Source organism: Aulonocara sp. 'chitande type north' Nkhata Bay, linkage group LG22 (assembly GCF_057382095.1).
Source record: "Aulonocara sp. 'chitande type north' Nkhata Bay isolate Kocher_YH1m ecotype deep benthic linkage group LG22, A_spYH_male_GT1.1, whole genome shotgun sequence".
Taxonomy (NCBI): Eukaryota; Metazoa; Chordata; class Actinopteri; order Cichliformes; family Cichlidae; genus Aulonocara; species Aulonocara sp. 'chitande type north' Nkhata Bay.
Window position 1 is genome coordinate 26,874,089 of NC_141364.1, and position 22,177 is coordinate 26,896,265.

General features: G+C 41.2%; 1 protein-coding gene across 1 annotated transcript in view; it reads right to left on the minus strand.

Moving 5' to 3' along the window:
* Positions 1–20,486, minus strand: part of trim71 (tripartite motif containing 71, E3 ubiquitin protein ligase) — a 36,924-nt gene extending 16,438 nt beyond the window's left edge. Inside the window, exon 1 of the mRNA XM_086279480.1 lies at positions 18,579–20,486. Within this exon, the coding sequence (XP_086135606.1) occupies positions 18,579–19,328 (750 nt within the window). The 5' untranslated portion in view covers positions 19,329–20,486. The remainder of the gene's footprint in view (positions 1–18,578) is intronic.
* Positions 20,487–22,177: the final 1,691 nt, after the last annotated feature.

Genomic DNA, 22,177 nt, shown 5'->3' on the forward strand with positions numbered 1-22,177 from the left:
TGGATGGGGAGGGGCCTGCAATCAATTCATCAATATTGGCTGTTCCCCTGGGGAGCAGGATAATCTAATAGGACGCACACCTCCCCCTTTATCAGACTTCCTCCTCTTTCTGCCTCTGGCTGTTGGATCCTTTTCTTCTTGTGCTTTTCTTACAATCTCTCCTTCTGTTAACGTCAGTGCTTCACTTCGATCTCGGCACCACTTTGTCACTCAGTGCCTTCCTCTTCCCGGCTTTCCTGTCCCATCCCTCCCCCGATGACTTCTCACAAATTCCAGGAGCACAGGACACACAACAGCGAGGAATGCAGCTGGTTTGGAGAGGAGGGGGTGAGGAGGATGAGGAAGGTGATGTGGGGTGGGGTGGGGTTGAGCGACTGACGAATAGCTGCAAATCAGCAGTACAGGGATCAAACGCAACTCCTCCAAGTGACTACTGCATGACCAGTTATTTAATGAAATCCATGTTTAAGGCGGGTGGGAAAATAATTTTAGATGAAGACTCTTCTTATAATCATTTAGGGTGACAAATAGAGGGAATCAATTCCACTGAACACCTCTATCATCACTAAAGTTTAATATGGGTCATTCAGAAACCAATACCTCAAAGCTGTGTTATTTCAGGCTGCCATTTGTGCATGCTGTAACATGGCCAAGAGAAAAACAACAGGAGTCTTCTTTCACGGTAGCAGATCTTCGCTGCAAGGCCCTTCACACATTTTTAATCCTATCTGCTCCACACATGTCATCAACGGTCCTTGAGGTGAATCATACTCTCTCATACACACAGTGTTGGAGATTACATAACAACACCAGGCCTCTAGGAGCAAGGATCGATATTATTGACTTGCACAGAATACAGTCTCTTTAAGGCAGTGCTCTCTCTCAGCCTGCCTCTGTCTTCAGTACCTCTTTCAGTCTGAGGCAGGTTCTTTCTAGGAGATCGGTTGAAGTGGATTTGCAAGTTTTAAACTGTATAAGGACTGTGTTTTTATTAGAAATAGGAGAATCATGCCTGAGAGTTGTGGCTTTAAGTTAGGACCACAGATTGTACATGAAAGAGAGACACTGCCATCCTGTCGTTGCCCAGAGGTTAAATGCTAACATTTAATGAAACAGTGATGTGTCAAGTTATTTGCAAAGGACGGGGGTATTACACAGTCACTGATTTTAAAATTTAAAGGGGGAAAAAAAAAAAATGTCAAAAATTGAATCTGCCCGAGTCCTTTTACTGCTTGTCTTCCCCCTGCTGTCTCACATTTTTCATGTCTTCTCTCTAATACCCTATATTAATAAAGGTTCAAAATTCTTCCCCTGGAGCTGTTATGGAGGAAACCAGTTTTTGTAAAAGACTATTTACTTTCTTTTTAAAAAGGAGTTTAGTTAAAAAAATAAAAATATTTACAGATGCAGCCCACAGGCTTTTGGACAGTGAGACACTCTGTAATTGTGTTTATGTACCACCACAACTTTGCATTACCTGTTTAGGACTTATGGTCATTTTTAAGTAAACAGTGCCCCAATTTCAGAGGCTCAAAAGTAACTGGCCAATTTATTGATGAGCAGTGTCATGGTCAGGTGAAGCCTGTTCCCTGGTCACCCCATTACAAATTACATAAATATTCTGAGATGACTACAGGTGTTGGACTTGTATTTGAAAGCGTCTGACTAGAACTTCAATTGCCAAATCAAAATAACATTTGCCTCGAGGCGCTTTATAACTGTAAGATAAAGGTTCTACAATAATACAGCAACCTCCAAATAGCAGACACCCCCCTATCAGCAAACACTTGGCAACAGTGGGAAGGAAAAAACATGCTTTTAACGGGAAGAAACCTCTGGTAGAGCCAGGCTAAGAGAGAGGCCATCACTAGGATGGAAAACAAAAAACAAAGCTATCAAAGAGATAGCAAAGCTTTAACAGTCTGCAGACTTTGAAAGACCCAACTGTAACATTCACTTTTCAAACTTAACATGTGCACTGGTGTTGAAAATTGTTAATAGTTGACGCGTCGTTTGAAGCTTTGTAAGATCCCAAAACATGCAGGAATAAGTAGTAGGAATTAAGCGTGTAATAACGGACTGAAACAGAAGATGGCAGCACTGCATGTACAAGGATGCCAGCTGCCGTTAAACCCCGAAAAAGAAGAAGCAGTGTCCGGTATCGTAGCTGTGTCCAAATTCAGGAACCGCATCCTCCTGTGCCCACTTTTGTAGGCCGATTACGATACAGCGACACGACGAAGACTGTCCAAATTTGAAGACTCCGACAAATGCGCCCTTCATTTTCCCAGATTTGAAGGATGGGTCGGGTGTATACTTCGTGGCCCAACCTATCCCAGAATTCATAGCGCGGCCCTGCTCAGTTTCCAACAATGGCGGCGGCTAGTTAGTTTTAATATTACTCTTATTTTTCTTTCTGGGTCACAAAATAAATGTTTAACATATTTTCAGGCGAGAATGTAGCTGTGTAAACTTCAAATATCTGCTCAGTTTATCAAGACACCAGATATTTTCAAAAGCGCTCAAACGTTTTCGGAGACGTCTGTTACCCACTAGCTCGATAGCTAGCTGGGGTTCAAGGCTCACTAGAGCCGGTGAGAACACCGGACTCCCGGCAAATAATTTTCAAACCCACCTCCGTCTTTCGCTACTCAGGTTAAACATGATAAAAGTTACTTAGATAACTTAAAAATGTTATTGTTTGGCTTTTTTCAGTATTTTATTTGTTCCTGAGTAAAGCGGTTTGTCTGAGATTAAAGTTATAGTTTTTACACAGCTGAATAAACGTCAAGCAGGCAACTGATTATCAGAAGTGTGAGATGCTCGAGAATATACTCCGGTGTCCTGTTATATTTTAGATAGCAAGGAGCACACGGCTGAGTTTATTAAATTCCACCGAAACAATCTGCAAATGTCATTAAAATTTAATAAACTACCATCTTGTCTTTATTTTTAGTTAGCACATACCTTAAACACTTAAAGCTGTAAGCTAATGATAGTTATATAAGAGCAGATGCTGCTGGCGCAATAAGCTGTACGTTTTACGTCCAATGGATGCATGATCTGATTAGTCGACTAATCGCAAAAATAATCAATGACTAGTCGACTATCAAAATAATCGTTTGTGGCAGCCCTAAAGACAATTCTGACATGTCCAAAATATTGTAGATGTCACATCAGGCAGCACCATGTGCTTGCCATGAAGAAATGAGAACAACATGAAAAGATGTGAAATGTGGGTAATGCCATCAAAGTTGTAAATTCCACAGAGAACAGCCTGGAGGGGAGGCCTCGAGGCAGAGCAGACTCACCAACATTATTTATTACACACTAATGCGTGGCACGAGCAAAGGCTTCAGGCAGAGGGACATTCTGCTCGTCTACATCCAAAAGGCATGGTGACACAGAGGGTCAAGTACCAATCACGTCCAGACTGCTGGATCTTTGCACACTTTTATTGCTTGAATGTTATTTTGCTCCTATACCTTCTTGGTTCTTCTGCATTCGGCTCCACAGTTCACAAAAGCCTTGTGCTGTAATGAGAATGTTAAATGAAATGACGATTTCATGAAAATGGTAAACACCTTAGCTAACACATCATAAATACTATTATTGGGTAATTCATAATAGCAAAAGGACTAACATCAATACGCGTTAATATTAGCCATTTAATCATTAAACAACTTTAACTTTTTAACATTTATGATAACCTATGTTTACCACTTTAATGTTGTTCAAACAGGAGGTCTGACCCCTGAAATTTGCCCCAAAATCATTGTTCAGTGTTGTGAACTTCAATTTTAGCTGTTAGTATTGCTAACAGCAACAGAGGCAATCGTGGCTCAAAGAGTTGGCAGTTCGTCTTGTAACCGGAAGGTTGCCGGTTCGAGCTCGGACAGTCTCGGTCGTTGTGTCCTTGGGCAAGACACTTCACCTGCCGCCTACTGGTGAAGGCCAGAGGGGCCGATGGCGCAATATGGCAGCCTCGCCTCTGTCAGTCTGCCCCAGGGCAGCTGTGGCTACACCTGTAGCTTGCCTCCACCAGTGTGTGAATGTGAGAGTGAATGAATAGTGGAATTGTAAAGCGCTTTTCGAGACCCTCAAAGCGCTATATAAATGCAATCCATTATTATTATTATTATTATTATTATTATTATTATTATTATTATTATTATTATTATTATTATTATTATTACTGTATGAAATGTAGGCATCCTAAATCTTAAAATTATAAAACTAAAAACAAAGAGGAGAAGCTGGAGAGGAAGAGGAGTAAACAGAAACTGATTCAATGACAAAAATAAATACATAAAAAAAATTTAGTGTTGATCTTTGTAACCTCAAAATCATGAATTGATTAATACACTGATGAGTTAGGGTGTGCATTTTCACCCGAATCTGACGTTGTGTTGCATTTTTGTCTTTTTAAATAAATGCCAATAGTTTCACGCCGCAGCACCGTCACAAAGCAAAAAGGTTAACTCCTGAGGGAAATAACAGCGATGCACAATGGCTGCAAGTTCCCCGTATTTGTATTCACACAGCAGCAGGATCAATCCTGTTTCCCCTTTCCCACCATGCAATGCACTGGGAATGGGGGGGGGGGGGGGGGGGGGCACAAACTTCAATAGCCAATTTTAAAAAAAAAAAAAAAAAAAAATCACTGCATGCAGCATGCATGCGCTCCCTGCGTGCACAGCCGAGTGGGGGGAAGGGACGAGGGCCATGTAATGTCACACAGTGGTGCCACAGAAACAGGGCTGCTTGGGAAACTGAAAACAAGTTTGCTCAAAAAACAAAACAAAAAACTAATCGCGCACGCATTGCAGCAGTGAATTTCTACAGCTGCCCACTGGTACCAGACAATGAATAGACGTTAACCTGCTGGATTACTTTTACAAAGCATAGTAGTGTCAATAAAGCAGTTTACCATCACATCATTTGACCAGCCCGCAACACGCTTTATCCACAAACCAACAAGAAAAAAAAAAAAAACCTGAGTTTTTCCTGCTGCCAAGATTGCCGGGCAGAGACACTTGGATATCTGTAAACTTACGGCTTAATTCAGCTTGTTACCAGTTAAGAGACTCTTGTTAACACGACCTTTAAACTAGATTGAGATTTGAAAAGGAAAAAATTGTAAGAATTTATTAAATTGCACAAAAAACCAAGCAATTTTCAGACCTGGCAACCATATTTCTGTCAGCCCCTACAAAGCACTTATGTTTGACAGCTGAAATTTGTAGGTATTTGTCTACAAAGGGTGACTGTCTATGTAGACACTTTGTATATCAGAACCTCGTCTCCTCCAAAGCCGACTCAATGATCAACAGCAGCACAAGCAGAAGATTGTTGTCTCCAGTGTTGTTGACAGTAAGCAGCTCCAGCATCTAGAAGGCCGACTCACAGCCCTGCTAGCAACTGCATGTCCGCATGTGCAGCCTCCTCTAATTTGTACAAATACTATCATTTTAAACTCAACTGAAGTAAATTGAAGTAAGCTGAAGCCAGCAAGATTTAGCAAGTTTACACTTTAATTTCATAATTTTAAAAAACAGCTGTGATCCAAACGCGTTTCCTCCTGTATTTTATTTTTCCACCAACAGTGTGTAAGAGCTCTGTGAGAAAACTCATGAACATTTTAACCCAGAATGAATCTGTTTAAAGTTGAATTCATTTAAAACATCTTTTAAATGGAAATGGTTTCCAAAGTTCAAAAAGTGACGCATGAGTACAACAGGACTTGCTTGAATCATTTAAATAGAGACCTTCTGTTAATCTGTGTCATCGCCTCAGGTCTCTGTGCTCTTTAACTGCCTGTCAACACAAAGACAGAAAAGGTCAGAGCGAAAAGGAAAATTCCTAGAAGCTGATGTCACATGTCAGTGTGAATTTGTGAAAGGCAGTTTTATTCACCAGTGGAAAAAATAAAGCTTCAAGTAACCAAGTGATTAAGTAACTCACTTTATGTAATTACTATACTCAGACTGCTCATCTCTTTTTTGAAGACAACAACAAAACTTCAAACACTGCTTTTAAAGATAGTTATACTGGACTTCACTTGAAAGATGTTTTTATGTAAAACAAAGTTCAGCAATAAATATATTTCACACAATCACAAAGAGGCAAAAAAAGCTAAATAAATACTGTTGTTATCATTTTTAGAAAGTGTGTCGGTTTTAAACTTCCAAACACTTGATTACCAGTCCAGAATTGCAGCACACCCCATTGCAACACTTCAGGCAGGAGCAGACGTCAGGACATAAGGTTAAGCATGTGCACGTACACACACGAAACCTTCCTTTACTAAGACATGACTTAGAGGCCACAATGTGAAGTGCAAAAAAAAAGCTGTCTCAGCTACAGCAGAGGTCCTTTTTCTTCAAACAGGCTGTTACACCAGGCAGATTTTATGCATCAGTCATCCTTCAGTGAGCAAACTAACTTCAGCATGTGCTGGAGTTAAATTAGAAAACTAGAGGAAGATCAGCAGAGTTACTCCACTTATGAAAGCCTAACCAGCCAGCATCAGCACTAAGCCACTTTGGTATGTTCGGGCTGGATAATCTGAGGAATAACTGATCCTAACATTCCCAGCAATCCTTGGAAAGCCATCTGGCAGACAAAGGTCCTTCGATGCAAATCACAGACACCTACTCTTATCTTTTGAGAAAACGCTCTGCATATCTTGTTCACAAAGTTTCTCCCTCCCCTCTTTGTTCCCACCATTGCTCTCTCTCTCTCTCTCCTCTCCTCATTCTCAACACCTCGCCCCCACCCCCACCGGCCGCTGCTCCGCCCTCTTGTGGCAACCCCCGTTGGCTCGCTGCCACGAACACAACATGCACACGGACACTCCTGCCGATGTTTTGAAACTTAGCCAGCTACAACACGCGGAGGGCGGTGGCTGTAATACAACGATCTGATTGGACAGCCCCGCTGAAGGAAAAACCCACAGTCAGCTGGCCTCCTTTGCATGGACAGCATGTGAGTGATTGTGATGCGCTCACTGGAGCAGTGAAGTTTAAAAATAAATAAATAAATAAATAAACTGAAGTAATGACACAGAGACGGGGCAGATAAAAGGAATAATCGCAACAATACAATTATGAAACGCAAGCCGGCAGAAAAGAGGAATTAAATGAATAGGATGTAATGTGCAGCAGCGTTCTGCCTAATAAACAACCCACATGCTCCATGAGCCTCAGCTCGTCACAGCCACCTCTTCCCCTCTTTTTCTTAACATAAGGCTTCAACTGTTATCTTGAAAGCTCATTTGCTGGAAAATATTCACAACGTATTTAATAAACTCTGACACTGGTTACAAAAACACAATGTTCACAGTCAGCCCGCCATCCTAGCTGTTATTCAGCATTTACTTTCTGTACTTTTGTAGCCAGTTCTCGGCACATTACTTATGCTCTGATGTTGCCACCTTTCTTTGCAGTCACCCTTCTTTGGTCTCACGTCCATCATCTGATTTGTCACACACCACAACATCAGCCCTGAAAGCTGAGAGATTCATTGTGAGTGAGGCTGCAAATAATGTCACAAAGTGAAGTGGCAGTAAGACCTGAAGTGTGAGTTGCATCAAAAACTGGTGCACGTGTTCCTCAAGCACAGAGCCATCACTCAAAAACTGAAGAAGCCCTAGCAATCACCACAAATCAGGCAATTAGCTACTCTTACGTATGAAAGGCTAAGATACTAATACAGACTAGCCCAAAACTAATATTATGAAGGAAGGATTAAGACTTATTTTTCTATTTTCTTTTAAAGCTACAGCTTCCCTGCTACACATATTCTTAATATAAAACATTCAAATGACTGAAAGAAAGTCTTGGGTTATTCTGAATGTTTGTGGGTTTTTTTTTCTTAAGTTCTCTTAATTTTTACAACTAATGTGTATATCAGCTTTTTTCTAACTTATTGGAAAAAGAAAGCACGTTAGTCACTGGTCAAATCCAGTTGGTACAGTACAAAGATTACTTCTTCATGTTAGCGTTGCTTCTGTTTTGGAGGCATGGAGGAGGAGGACACTTAACATCTTAATGATTAATAAACGTTCTTTTGTTGGAAGAGGAAACCTTTAATGTTGGAATGTGAGCCAGAGTAAGTAGCAAATGTGATTGGTTTGCCTTTTGTGTTGAACAACTCAGCGTTATCACACAGTGTTTCACTTGCACAAATGTGCAATCTTTCAGAAAAAGCAGGTCATGGAAAACACATCCAAAAGTAACAACAAAGCATGCAAACTACCGCAACTGCATCAAACACCTGCTTAAAGCCTAAAGACTAAATAAAGTGAGGTGGACAAATTATGACTGGAAGCTGTGCAGTGTTACCCAAATAAAGTCAAATGTGTTAACAACACAATCCCACCGAGTGAGGTCAAATAATGGCCAATTAAAACCCCATTTGGACACAGCCACGGAGGAGGAAGTGGCAGGCTCCAGGTTTTGAATGGGTTTTAAATCCAGTTGTCAGAGAGAATGTGATAAATGCCTTCCTTTCTATCCATTAAATTTATATGGCCCAAAGTCCTCGAATGGACTTCAAAGTCAACACACACACACTTCCCTTTAGCCTACATGAAACACAGTCACAACACACAGGAAACAAGGAATGCTTTCTAATTACTAGGCACATGTTGCACATTAAAACTCTGGAAGTCCAACTTCATATAATCCAACTCTGGTGGCTGTGTGGAAACACACACAGAAACACTAAAATCCTCTTCAGAGGATAACTACCTACAGATGGGAGATGCTCTTGGATGAAAATGCTGCTGCCACACTCGTACAGATACTTTGAGTGATGAAAAGAAATCACTCGCTCCTCAACAGCAACAGCTGCTACATCACGCCGAGGAGACTTTCTGCATCTATAATGGTCATCGTCTCTGACACAGAACAGAGTGCTGATGAGAAAGACAGGAGTCGACAGAGGAAATACCCGGTGTGTGTGTGTGAGTGAGAGAGAGGGGGGAGAAAGAGAACCCAGGAGGTATAAACTCAAGTTACAGGAATTCCTCTGGCCTTGTATCAGCGTCAGTGTTGGGTTAGGTTTCCTTACAAACATTCTGTGTTAGCGAGCTCTGGGAGAGGGGGGAGTAGCGCTCAGGATCACAGAGCCGAGCATGCATGTGTTTTAAGTGACCACATTCCTTGGCAGAACATGACAATGGTTCAGTAAAGTTTAACAAATAACAAGATGAACTGTGGAAAAGCCTGACAAACGCTCCTCACCAGTACTGACTTTAAATCCTGACCCAACTGGTCCCTGAGCAGATACGAGAGCACCGTCAAAGTAATTAGTTCAACTTCACCTCATCCTCATACCGCTGCACAATTTAGGTACTCACTGCCCAGCATCCACTTTGTGCCTGCTCTCAGGCTGCTCCACCAACCCCCGAGACTATTTGGGCGTGTGCTGCTGAAAAACCACGCACGTGCACAACCACCCACGTAGCTATGGCGACAACAATTTAATTTGAAGCACAGGGTGACATTCTGTGGGATTATCATACCATTATCCCCCTCTCAGACCAGGATCCATATGTATTTGGGTATTGGAGGGTGACACCACAGCAAGCAGAGGGCACTCCTTCGATGTAATCCAATTTTCCATTGCTGCTTCACACTAACACACAGACGCAGCGTGGGACACTCTCTGCACAGTCCAGATTAGGAGCAGGGGCATTTATGCTGCTAAAGTAGACCAACATATTCACTTGGCCGTCATCTATAGTGCAGCAATACCAGCTCTCCAGCCAGAAGCATTAAGAGCAATTTAAAACTCAAGTTTTAAAGTTAGATTTCTTTTAGAGGAAGAGAATAAAGTCATAGAAAGCTTCAGCCATAAAAAAAGAACTCTGGATGACCACAGTTCATTAACCCAAGTTTCTCCACCATCTTCTTGACAAGAGGATAGCATACACAAAGTCACAAATTTAAATCTTTACATCCTCATTTCGCATTTTATTTTTTTTCCTCATAAATCAATCAATATCAGCATGCTGCAGCATTTGCGAGCAAAAAGTTGATGGACATTACTGATGCAGTAACAGTGAAAGAACAGAGCTGGTTAAAAAGCTTCACCCAAGATATGACCTCCCAGGCAGAAAATATTCATATATCAGTGCATTCCTGACTGGTAACAAGATTGTGTTCTTTTAGCTGTGGAACAGCCATGTTGTACTTTTATTTGAGGTTTTCAGCCAGAACACTACAACTACAGGCGTAGTTGACAGTGCTGTGTCACTGGATATAATGCTGAGTCACTACTATTGCAATGTGATACTGCTGTTGGCACTGTTTGAGAAGATTCACACCTCAAATTAGACGGTGTGTCATCAGCACCTGAAGCTACCTGGAAAAGGAGGATGGAAAGTGCTCTTGATTTGCTCACACTCACAAGTGCTGCTGCCTGCAAACATGAATAAAATGATATTCCCTTTTTTTTTTTTTTTACATTTTAAATGATAACTAAATTTAAATAAAATGTTAATATTACCACATGTTTTCTTGAAATGTGGAATATCTGCAGTGCAAACCAGTTAACATTAGCCATTTGACGATTGATCAGTATCGTCATTTATAACAGCCGGTAGAAGTCAAGAAGAGTCGAGAGAAACACCCTTCAGCAATGTTGTGACAGTTGACGTTGTACAGAAGGTGCTCTTCAACTTCCTTATTGGACACATGCTTTTGGAACGCCACAAAGCGCCTTTTAAATTACAACCTACTCAGATCGACTCTTTTTCCATAACAATCGAGTACCACATGCATAATGTGCGTGGTCGTCATCATAGTAATGCAGCCGAGCGTCCTGTGATGCAATTAATATGTAACGCGAACGCGACAACAAAGGTGGACATCAAGGCGATGATATATCTGCTGCTCAGTCTGTGGCTTTTTGTCACTGTGGTGTTGTTTTTGTAGCCATTTCCCTTGTTGCCAGATTTCAAAAAAAAGCTGTTTTGATTTTTGTGAACAATTCTTAGCGAGTATGCATGGACCGGTCTATCACATCTTATACTGTGTGGCCAGTTTCCTTTACGGCCTACAGAGCTTTGTCTCCCATCCACAACTCTTCACTGGCAATTCCACCAGTTGGAAATCAATCAAATCCAAGCTGTAGCCAAAATACCTTAAACGAGTCATCTGTAGATTAAACCAGTAGGGTAAATATGCAAACGGCAAGAAAACTCAAGCCAGAGCAAATTAAGATTCATTATACGGATTCTTTAAAGGGGGAGAGGGGTGGCTTTCTCCATTACAGCTAATGAGGTTAAACATGAGTGAGGGTTTCAGCACGTCTCTCCAACACCATCACATCTTTTCTTACAATGCTTGAAGAGGCTGAAAAACCTGATCATGCACAGAGTATCAACAGACAGGATTCCCACTGCACGTCAGCAGCTGCCAGTACAAACAGTCGAAATAAGAAGCATCAGCTGCTTACAATTAACACCAAACCTTTACACGTCTGCAGACTGCACTGCATCATTTCTTTTAGTGTTTCTCCAAACCAAACCGCTGCCTGAACCAGTGTTCTTCAGAATGTTTTCTGGGGGAGTTTGGAAGTTCAGCACATATTATCAGAAGTCCTTCTGGAGTCAAGTTTTGCCTCTTAATGGCCATCTTGAATCTCAGAACAGCTCAAAACAGTACCTCAGTGGGCTTGCTTAACTCTTCAGATGGAACAGCTCCTAGAAAAACTCTTGAGGGCTCTCGCAGACCAAGCCAGCCTCGAAGAACTAGCCCAGGCAAAAGCCGCACATAACACCTCTCGACTTCTGCTAAGAGTTACACCTGAATACACACAGAGCCTACAGCTGATGGCCAGCTGAACGCCAGACAAACATGAATATCTGGATTTACATGAGAGGGAGCAACTAGTCAGAATATATTCTGCAGACGGTCAAGCAGAAAACCTTTATTGCTCTAGTACATGTCTATTTATAAAGGATAATTCAAATATAGAGCCCCGTGATCAGCAACTAGCTCCCATGATGCACACAATTACAGTACATAAACATCTGATTAAAACTTTGCTGTATAAGAGTATTGAGAGGCCTTTACATTCTCATACCCAGAACTGTACGAGACTATATGTGGTTTATGAAGAAGCTATACTGACTCACTGTGCACAAGTGAAGCCGTAAATGTCAGTAACTGGATGACAGAAAAAAAAAGATGTGAAATTTATCACTTCAGCGATTACATCAAATTATCTCCTATTGATACTTTGTTGCCAGATATTAAAATCATGTTGTCACTCTTAAAAGGTTTCCAACTCTTAATAGATCAGCAATGATAATATGGAGCAAAGAAACCAATCCCCTACCTCAGACAACCTAAGAAATTGTCTTTCAAATGGGTTTCGTGTAAACTATAAGGCAGACTAGTATACAGGATTTAGTATAACACAAGAAACTGATTTTGATGAAAAACGACCAACTATAAAAAAGCTAAAATTGTTTCTCCCGTCAGTCAGAAAGACTAGGCAGTTGATGAAAGTTTAAGATATGATAGACACAGTCCTGGATGCTGGACAATGTCTCAGCTTTCTCAGTGCTTGCAGGCAAAGAAAGACTCGCCTGCTCCTGTGTCATTCCCTCCCCCAGGGCTGAAGCTCTGAGTAAGTGAATGGGAAATAAGCCCTTACTGGAAAACTGAACCCACCTACTTACTGGCAATGGACAGGGGGTATGCGGGGGTAGGGGTTATTCTAATAAAAAAAATAAAAAAAAACAACTTAAATTGGAAAATTAAATTGGAAATTTGAACTGGGCTTTAGTGATTAGTTGGGTTACGTTTTTAAACACTGCCCCATTTACTTAAATTTCACACATTTTAACGAACACCGGGTAACTGAACCCCACTCACGCCAGTAAACAGCTAAAAGTAAAGCAAGAGGAAGCTGAGCTAAACAGCGCTAATGGTGGGGAGGCAAAGTCATTAAACTGATACTTTACTTGGGAGACATTACCTGTGTTGTTACATTATTGTTGGCAAAATTAAATGGCAACATTTGACTTTCCTAACATCTGTTTCAAACAGAGGGTTAAGGCTGTTTGTTCTCTTTTTTACCCTTCACAAGCCTCCGCCTTGTGGGTGCTTTAAGGCTGAGGACTTAACACACCCTGAGAAGTTTTTGAGCACTAATGACAGGCTTTCCCCTTAGGTATCTGGGGGGCCTCAGGCACAGGACGTAGAGGGTGAGCATTTTCAGGCTGTTTTTTCAATCATCTGTGACAGCCACCATTTCTCCCTGCTTGTCATGGATTTATTTCCTGTGACACACTAACACACAGCACAGGAGCCTTCATCACCTCCGGCAAATAAAACTGGGCTAACCACCCTAATGCTCCAAAGGCACCAACAGCACAAATACAGCTGATACGTGCAGGTCATTGGCTCAAATTAGGCAAGCCGAGAACTGGGAAAACAGCCACACCCCTAACTTTAAGCCTTAGCAAATTCTAAATATCCCCCTCCTACATTTGTTATTAAGGGTTAAACCACTCATAGAGACCAAACATGTGTTTTAAGCCAGACTATAAACAGGTTTATATTTGCTTTAAATGCATTTTAACATGAGACTCTATGAAGAGAGACTTATTTTTGGAGCTGGCCTCAAATGGCCAATCAAGGAACTGCAGTTGGGTTTTTCGTGTGTGAAATGATGGTAGATTTGTGTGTGTTTTGCTCATAAAAAGGTTCATCTTGGAAACAATGGAAACAACAGTCCCCAATGCATTTCTGTTCTTATATTTCTGTTCTTATACTCACAATTAGGGGCCAATAACTATAGAGATTGACAGACCACGTGACTTTCGCGCATTGCATGCCGGGAACTCGTGGCAAAACAATCCAAGTACCGCATCAAATGCGAGCATTTGCAGCACCGCAAAACGTTCATTCTCCGGTTCCAATACCTTCTTGCTTTTTCTTTGCTCCCCAAAAAAGTTATGTACAAAACGAAGAAGAGCAACAATGCCGGTCCGTACAAAGACAGACTTGATGAAAAGTCAAAGAAAGACACGAGGAAAAAAAAAAAAGAAAAAAATCAAAGGAGTGAAAGGGTTAGACCCTTACGAGCACACAGAGTGGACAAAATACGTTAGCGTGCTGCCCAACTTTCACCACGCTAATTATACGGTTCTTGGAGTGAGTGCATACACTCATGAAGTTTAGTAACTTCAGGTCACTGCAACAAGCCCAGGTACAGTTTACCGACGGATGGGTACAGGACCTTGAAATGCACCGTGTAGAACGAAAGACCATTTTCATTTCATTTTCATTTATTTATTTAACACTTGGTACAACAAATCAAACAAACCAACCACACTTTCTATCAATAAAGCACTACAACCATGTGTGAAAAGGAGCAGGAAGAAGAAAATATTCTTATTAAACCCTGCCCCCTATCTACATTCCAACTTATATTACAAGTAGTCACCAAAAATCAGGGAACAAACTAATATTAACATTTATCTCCGGTCCTAACCCAAACCAAATGACCAATTTACAATCAGAATATACCACTCCACATAGTAACAAGGAGAAAATAAAATTAAAATAAATAAAACAAAAAATTATAATGGATCCATTTTCAATGAACTCCAATTTCATTCGCATTCTTCATATTGAGTTATCGTTTTAAGCATGTAACACTTTTTAAAACAATGTAAACTTATACAATTCTTTAAATTATAATGAAGAGAGTTCCACAGTCGTATACCCCTAACCGTTGGACTCATTAATCTTTGTGTAGTCCTAGCTAACTGTATAATTTTAATAATTTTGATTTTATAAATAATTTATTTGTATGTTCTCTATATTTAACATTATGAATCATTCATATCACTTTCTTCTGTAATAAGTTTAGAGGTTTTATAGTATTCTCATATGTTTTCCCCCAAACTGCAACACAGTAACTAAAATATGAGAAAAACAATGAAAAATATAAAATGCGCATTGTTTTATAATCTAATAAATCTCTTACATTTCCCAAAATATAAATGCTTTTAACCATCTTCTTTCTAATATAGTCAATATGTGATTTCCACGTCAAATTTTCATCTACTATTACACCCAAAAAATGAAATTCAGTAACTCTTTCAATCAATTCTCCATCAATGGACATAATGACTTCATCCTCCTTTAGACGATTGCCAAATATCATGAATTTTGTTTTTGTCAGATTCAAAGATCATTTATTTACATCAAACCATTTTTTAATCTTAATATCTCAGAAGTCATAATTTCAACCAAATCTTTCAAATTCTCTCCAGAGCAATAAAAATTTGTGTCATCTGCAAATAAAATAGAATTTAACCTTTTTGATACGTCACAGATATCATTAATATATAAATATATAAGTTTAGGTCCCAAAATTGAACCTTGAGGAACGCCACATACAATCTTCAATCTTTCAGAGGTATTGCTGAGATAATGTACATATTGCAACCTATTTTCTAAATAACTCCTTAACCAATTCAATGCCACTCCTCTCACACCATAGTTATACAATTTAGAAATCAAAATAGAATGTTGTAACGTATCAAAAGCTTTTTTTTTTTTAAATCAACAAATACCCCCCACTGTATATTTATTATTATTATGGGTTGCAGATGAAATATCGTCAATGAAAGTCAACAATGCTAATGCCGTTGATCTATTTTTACGAAATCAAAATTGATTTTCATTTATTAGTTGATATTTTTCAATAAAACTATCAAGTCTTTGCGCAAAGAGTTTTTCAAGCACTTTTGAAAACTGTGACAAAAGAGACACTGGCCTATAATTGTTAAAACTATGCTTATCTCCTGATTTATATAAGGGTATCACTTTTGCCACTTTCATTCGATCAGGAAATACTCCTGATTGTAGCAAAAGATTAAAAATATAGCAAAGAGGAATCCTTATACAATCTAAAGTCTTTTTAATTATAACCATGTCTATACCATCACAGTCAGTAGATTTTTTATTTTTAAAATTTTCTACAATTGCTACCATTTCTTTTATGGTAATATCAGCCAAGAATATGGAATTAACCATTCTATTATCTCCTTTCCAGGCTTCCTCATATTCTGGATCGTCATTTTTCCTAATTAAATTTGCTAAAGTAGGTCCAACATTTACAAAAAAGGAATTGAATTTGTTTACTACTTCAGTCTTGTCTTCGACAACTTGATTATTCTTAATAAAATAATTAGGCCGATCTAAGGGTGTGTTCTTGTTACCCAATACCTCCTTAAAAATATTCTAAATGCCCTTAATATTATTCTTGTTTTCCTGAAAAGGTTTTTTATAGTAGTCTTTCTTGGCTTTCCTCAATATTAATACCAACTTATTTTTATAAACTTTATATTTCATTTCCGCATTCTTTGTTCTATGTGTTATATAATCCCTATATAAATTATTTTTCTTTTTACACGCATTTGCAAGACCCTTAGTTATCCAAGGTTTCATATTCTTATTCTTTTTCTTATGCTTAAATGCTACCAATGGACAATCATCGTACGTATCATAAGTTTACCAGTCTCACAAATCGTCTTCATAAATACACATTCGTTAACAGTTTATTAATGGGAACTTTGAGCTAAACAGTAATTAATTAATAGTGGAAATACCTTCTGGTACGCGTTACAGATATGTAGCAGTGACAATAATATTGTATGCTGTAATCGTACTGGGCAATTAGTGATACAAAAAACCTGTTTTATCCTGTGAATAAAAGTATATGTTTTTGTCAATGTACCATGGTAATAACAGAAGCGAAACCCAATATTGTGTCAAGACAATTTACTATTTATGCACAATAAACACAGGAGCATAGCGCGACAATTTCTGTTCAGCGCCAGACTTGCTTGTAACCTATATCACCAATTATGTTAAGAAAAATGACGTATTAACTGCTAAAAAACACTGACCTTTGTGGGAATGCTTGGAGCAGACTAACCTGTGAGCTGGAGTGTTATGGGAAGTTATATTTGGTCGTTGAATGGCTGCAATCCAGGCCATCCGTCGGCTCTTTGTTACTTCGGAAACATGGCTCGAACAATTTCTCTTCAACGACGTAATCCGATAACAATTGATCTCTTTACCCGTCGGCTTCCCGTGGCTGTCATGCGACCGCTAGTTAATAATACAACAGCTTCTTGTCATTTTTTGTTTCTTTTTATCGCTGTGTAACCAATTTCAATTGAAAGCCTGCGTGCGCTAGTACCTCTTGCCATGAGTTCCCAGAATCCTTTGCGGTTTTACCCCTGAATGACGTCACATTTTCAATCTCTATTGGCCGATACTGGCCTTATAGACCGATATTGACAAATAACCTTTACTGATGTTAGCTGCATCACATCAATCCCATATTAGTTAAAACTTGTCTCATGGCAAGTTCAAACCATAAAACAAGTCAATTACTTTTGTTATTTAACAAAAATCAGCAACAAATGACGACAAAAACAAAGATAAAAAGACATCACCATCACCTTCTGGCTGATGGTGATGACAATTTGCTTCAGTTTAGAACAAAGCAAATAGCCGTCTGGTCATGAAAGGGCACATTTTCATAAAGTCAAACCCTTTATTTCTCAGCGTTGTATTCTCAGTGTGCACAGCGAGCCTTAAGTCATTGCAAGGTTCTGTTAACAATGAATGGCATCCTGCGGCGTCTACAGCGTTTAACTGCTGGGACAAGGCTACACATGCTGCTGCAACTTAAAAGATTGATGTGCAACCCACGTCTGTTATTGGTTATGTGAAAAAGTTAGCTCTGCTTTAACATTTGCAGTCTATTATTCTGTTTGATTAAGTGACTTACTAGAATGCAGGTAAATGTACCGGGTGATATTCTGCACTGGTCTGCATCTGCTGACCACTATCGATCAACCGGTTTGCTGACCTGCTCGGGCAAAACTGCGTTTTGTTTCTAGAAGATGCGGTGAGAACTATTTGGAAGCAACTCAACAGAAACCAGAAGTGGGTCAAAAATGACATTCCAAGACCTCCTGCTGGTGCTATTTGTTATTCTTCCTGACCATATGACTCTACCAAGAAAAAGCTGTTTTCCTGTTTGACGGGCCTTTGTAGTTCTGCCCAGATCACACAGCGCACAAGGAGAGAATTCCAACTTGTCTTTCCCATTACCAGAGCAAAAGTAGATCTCCACAGCATGTCCAAAGCCAAGAACTTCTAACAGTCAGAGAAACATGTGTGCACTTACTACAGGGGCCTCTGTCTGCCCTGAATGGATGGTGTGGTACAGATTAACCAGACTCTGTGTACACACAGAGCGAGAGAGTGTGTGTGTGTGTGTGTGTGTGTGTGTGTGTGTGTGTGTGTGTGTGTGTGTGTGTGTGTGTGAGAGAGAGAGAGAAAATCCAGCTTAACACACGTGCCTGTTCATCTCCAGGGTACTAGGTGAAGAGCCAGTTAGCTCCCTTTGAATCCAAGGCCATATGGCCCCCCAGTATGACTCCATACTGAGACTAAAAACTAGCCAGTATCTATAACATACTGGTACTATGAATGAGTGTTTGTCCTCCCCAGTGCTGGACTTACCTCGCTGTCGTGGTGCTGGCAGTAGCTCATGCGATCCTGGAACAGGGACAGCAGCGCGAAATTGTTCTGCAGGGACTGGGCGAGGGACACTGACATCCCTGGCTGGCTGGCGTTGCTGTTAGCGTTGACCCTGCTCAGATGGAGGTTCTCTCCCAGGCGCTCGATGAAGTGGTCTTTGGTGAGTCGCACCCGCTGGTGTGCTCGCACGCAGTTATCACACAGGTACTCCTGGCAGTCAAGGCAGTGGGATGTGGCCAGGTTCTCCTCGTCGCAGGAGCTGCACTGAGGCTCTCCCAGGTGGTGCGAGTGCAACAGGCTTCCACGTGACGGATGACTGAAGCCAGAGGAGCCTCCACCCAGACCTCCCCGGGAGTGGTGGTGGTGGTGGTGGCCATTCTTGTTCTGGATCTGCTCCTCTGAGCTCACCACCACATCCAGCAGGTTGCTGAAGAGGAAATTGGAGGAAGGCAGGGAGTCCACTCCGGCCTCTGAGATGGACACCTTCTGGTCGCAGGTGGGGCACCGCAGCTTCAGCGGGTCCCCGGGACTGCGCTGTCCCTCCAGGCACTGCCTGCAGAAGGCGTGCAGGCACGGCAGAACGTGGAGCCTCTTGGTGGTTTGGCTGGAGGAAGACGAGGTGTGAGATGAAGACGATGAGGTAGAAGAGCTGGAGGAAATGGGAGCAGAAGAGCCGCACAGCTCCTTGCAGAGCGGGCACGTCTGCAGGTCCGAGTCGGGAAACGAAGCCATCTGCAGCGTCACCAAAACTGGGCTCAGTTTACAACATGCACGACGACGAGGCTGAGGTATTCATTTGGAGACACATCAGCCCGTTTGGGGTGTGTAGAAGATAATTATCTCTCCGCGTTAATGTGGTGTTTGAGGTAGATTCAACGATTTAAAAAAATGAAAAAGGAAGAAAGATTTGCCACAAAAAACAAAACAAGGAGGTAGCCACTTATTCATAAAGTTATTCAAAAACAGTTGTGAGATCAGATGAAAAATCAGAATACTTAAATCAGTTGTGTGAGGCGTTTTTTTCTCTCTTTAGCAGAACCGACAGTCCTCCTTTTAAATACAGCATTCAGCAACAGACGACGCTGGTGCTTCCGTGGAGAAAAATAGTGCGATGCTGTTCGGGATAGCTCATAACATAAACCCGAAAATGGAAAGATACTGGGTCGGCTGGGGGGCTCGGTCTCTCCTCCCCCACCAGATCGGCAACATGACTACAGGACAGAGCTACAAAGCAGCACCCGGACGAGCAGCTACCTCAAATTTTTTCCCTTTAGTTCTCCGTTATCGCTAAGCCTCCAAATTCAGACCGGTGTGGCTGACCGTCGGGATCCGTTCAGGCGGCCAACGGTCGTATGGTTGTCGCAGCGCGAGCCTTGGACCGCGAGAGCTTAAATTATTCATCAAAGCAAGGGTATCATAGCGTGCCTCTGGTCACCGAGGGTTCACCAACAACCACAGCGAGCCTCCAACAAAGCCAGACCACAAGACAGCGCGTCTATCCCCAGTGTGGGAGAATTCACCGGCCCACCTTGTGAGGAGGCCCCCTTCCAGCTCACCTTTCCCCGCTGCTGGTCGCTCCCTCCGGGTTCTGCGTGGAGGAATGCGCAGGGTTTTCTCCCCGGCTCGGTGTATGGGGGTGGGGGTGGGAACGGTGGCTTACAACCAGGTGAAACTCGGTACAGCGACAGTTTGGACCTTTAATGTGCTGCTGCTGGTTTTTCTTTTATTCTCGGATGAATTTTTTTTTTAAAAAAAAGTCAAATTAAAAACAAGCTGTGCGCTCTCATGCGCGTGCTGCTGGGCTTGCAGCTCCTCGAGCTGCTCTTATCGGACTGAGGAGGAGAAATGGAGCCAGCTACTTCCGCCCTAGGGGAGGAGAGAAGGGTGTGAGCCAAACGCACGCTCCCGATAGCTGGGGGTATGTGGTCACGTGCGCGTGAGTGCGAATTTAAAGGGATTCGCTGTCATCAATTTACCTTCCCTTCATAATATACTGCGCGTATATTTTATTATAAAAGAGTATAGTTGTTGTTTTTAGTTTAGACTAGCTAATGGCTGCCGAAGTCGAGAATCTGGGCCTGAAAATGTCAATTTTACTAAGTAACCTCAATGGTGTTCTTGTACATGCACGAAATATCACGATCCGCGTGTACTGACGACAACTGTAAGGTCTGGGGTTCGAACCCTGCCTGATCCAAAATGTAACTCAAAATGTCCTCTGGTGAGATATTATCGCTGTGCAATAGTCCACATTTTGATATTGATCTGTTACCAAGTGAATACAGTCAGTATTGCTGAAAACAATACCGATACTTTTAATTTACAAACCATCTTATGTAGGGAACAGGAGTTTGTCATATTTTAAAGACCTGTAAATCACTGTGATTTTTTAAGTTCAGCAATAATTAGTTAACACAGCAAAAAAACTAAACTTTGTGTATTTTTAAATAGTTTTTTGTGTGTGGGGGGGGGATTTGAAATGTAAATGTGCCTGTCTCTTTGGGCCAGCTTCTCTCGTTTAACTGTGTTATAGGCTATATTGTGCATGTTTGAGATTTTTTTTCACTTCCAAAATAATAATTCATTTCACACAATTCAGTGGGCTGCATGCTGAACTTGGAGGACAGCATTAATCATATCATGCTAGTGTTGAACCGACATCAATACCATCGATATTTTGATCAGTCTCTACAAGATACTGAACCCCTGACGCATCTCTGTATGTGGATGATGGATGGATGTTTTACAGATGTAGTTACAGACTCACTCTCTTTTTTTTTTAAGTTTAATCCATTGTATCAAGCAAAGAATTTTCTGTTTTCTCTAAAATAACAGTAGATGCTCTGCTAAGCTAATGCCACAGGGTTCACCAACACAGGGGTGTGGCTAAAGTGGGCTAAACGGTGGCATCCTCCCTCAGTTTTGTCATATCAACGCAATCATGGGTGGAAATGATCAAAGTGAGAGAACATTGCACTCAACTGTCCACGAAGCACGATGTGTTACACTGTTCCTCGAATAAGCTACTGCAGGCACAGCGGATGATTGCTCGTGGCACTGACTGCAGAATTAGTGTATTCTTTAAAGCTGAAGAAGAAGAATTCCCTGTTTGTCAGATGACACGGGCCAAAGTGCAAAGGGTTGTTTTGAGAGACTGAAGAAGGCGCTCATTAAGACCACTGCTCTGAGTGAAAATGAGTCAGACAAACGGCCCTCTGTTAGGATGCCATCCTGGAATGACACATGCACAGGCGCCCGTTTTCCTGCTCGCTGTATCATCTGACTTCGTGATCTCTTGACAGAGTTCACATAAAGTGTCGTCTCTACAGATATTCATAGTCCACAGACACGTGAGGGCATATTTTGACTCTCATTGTTAAAGACATATCTCCTTATTACTTGAGCGTCTCTCAAAATGAAGCTCTAAAAGGCAGTGAAGCTTGTGAGTTCAAAAGTGATTTCACCATCACATACTGACATATTGTAAGAAACCGAGGGGTCAGTAAAGGGACCATTAAAGCCTGTATTGTACTCCACTTGCCTTTTTAAATGGCAGCATTTGTCTCATTGCTGACCCTACC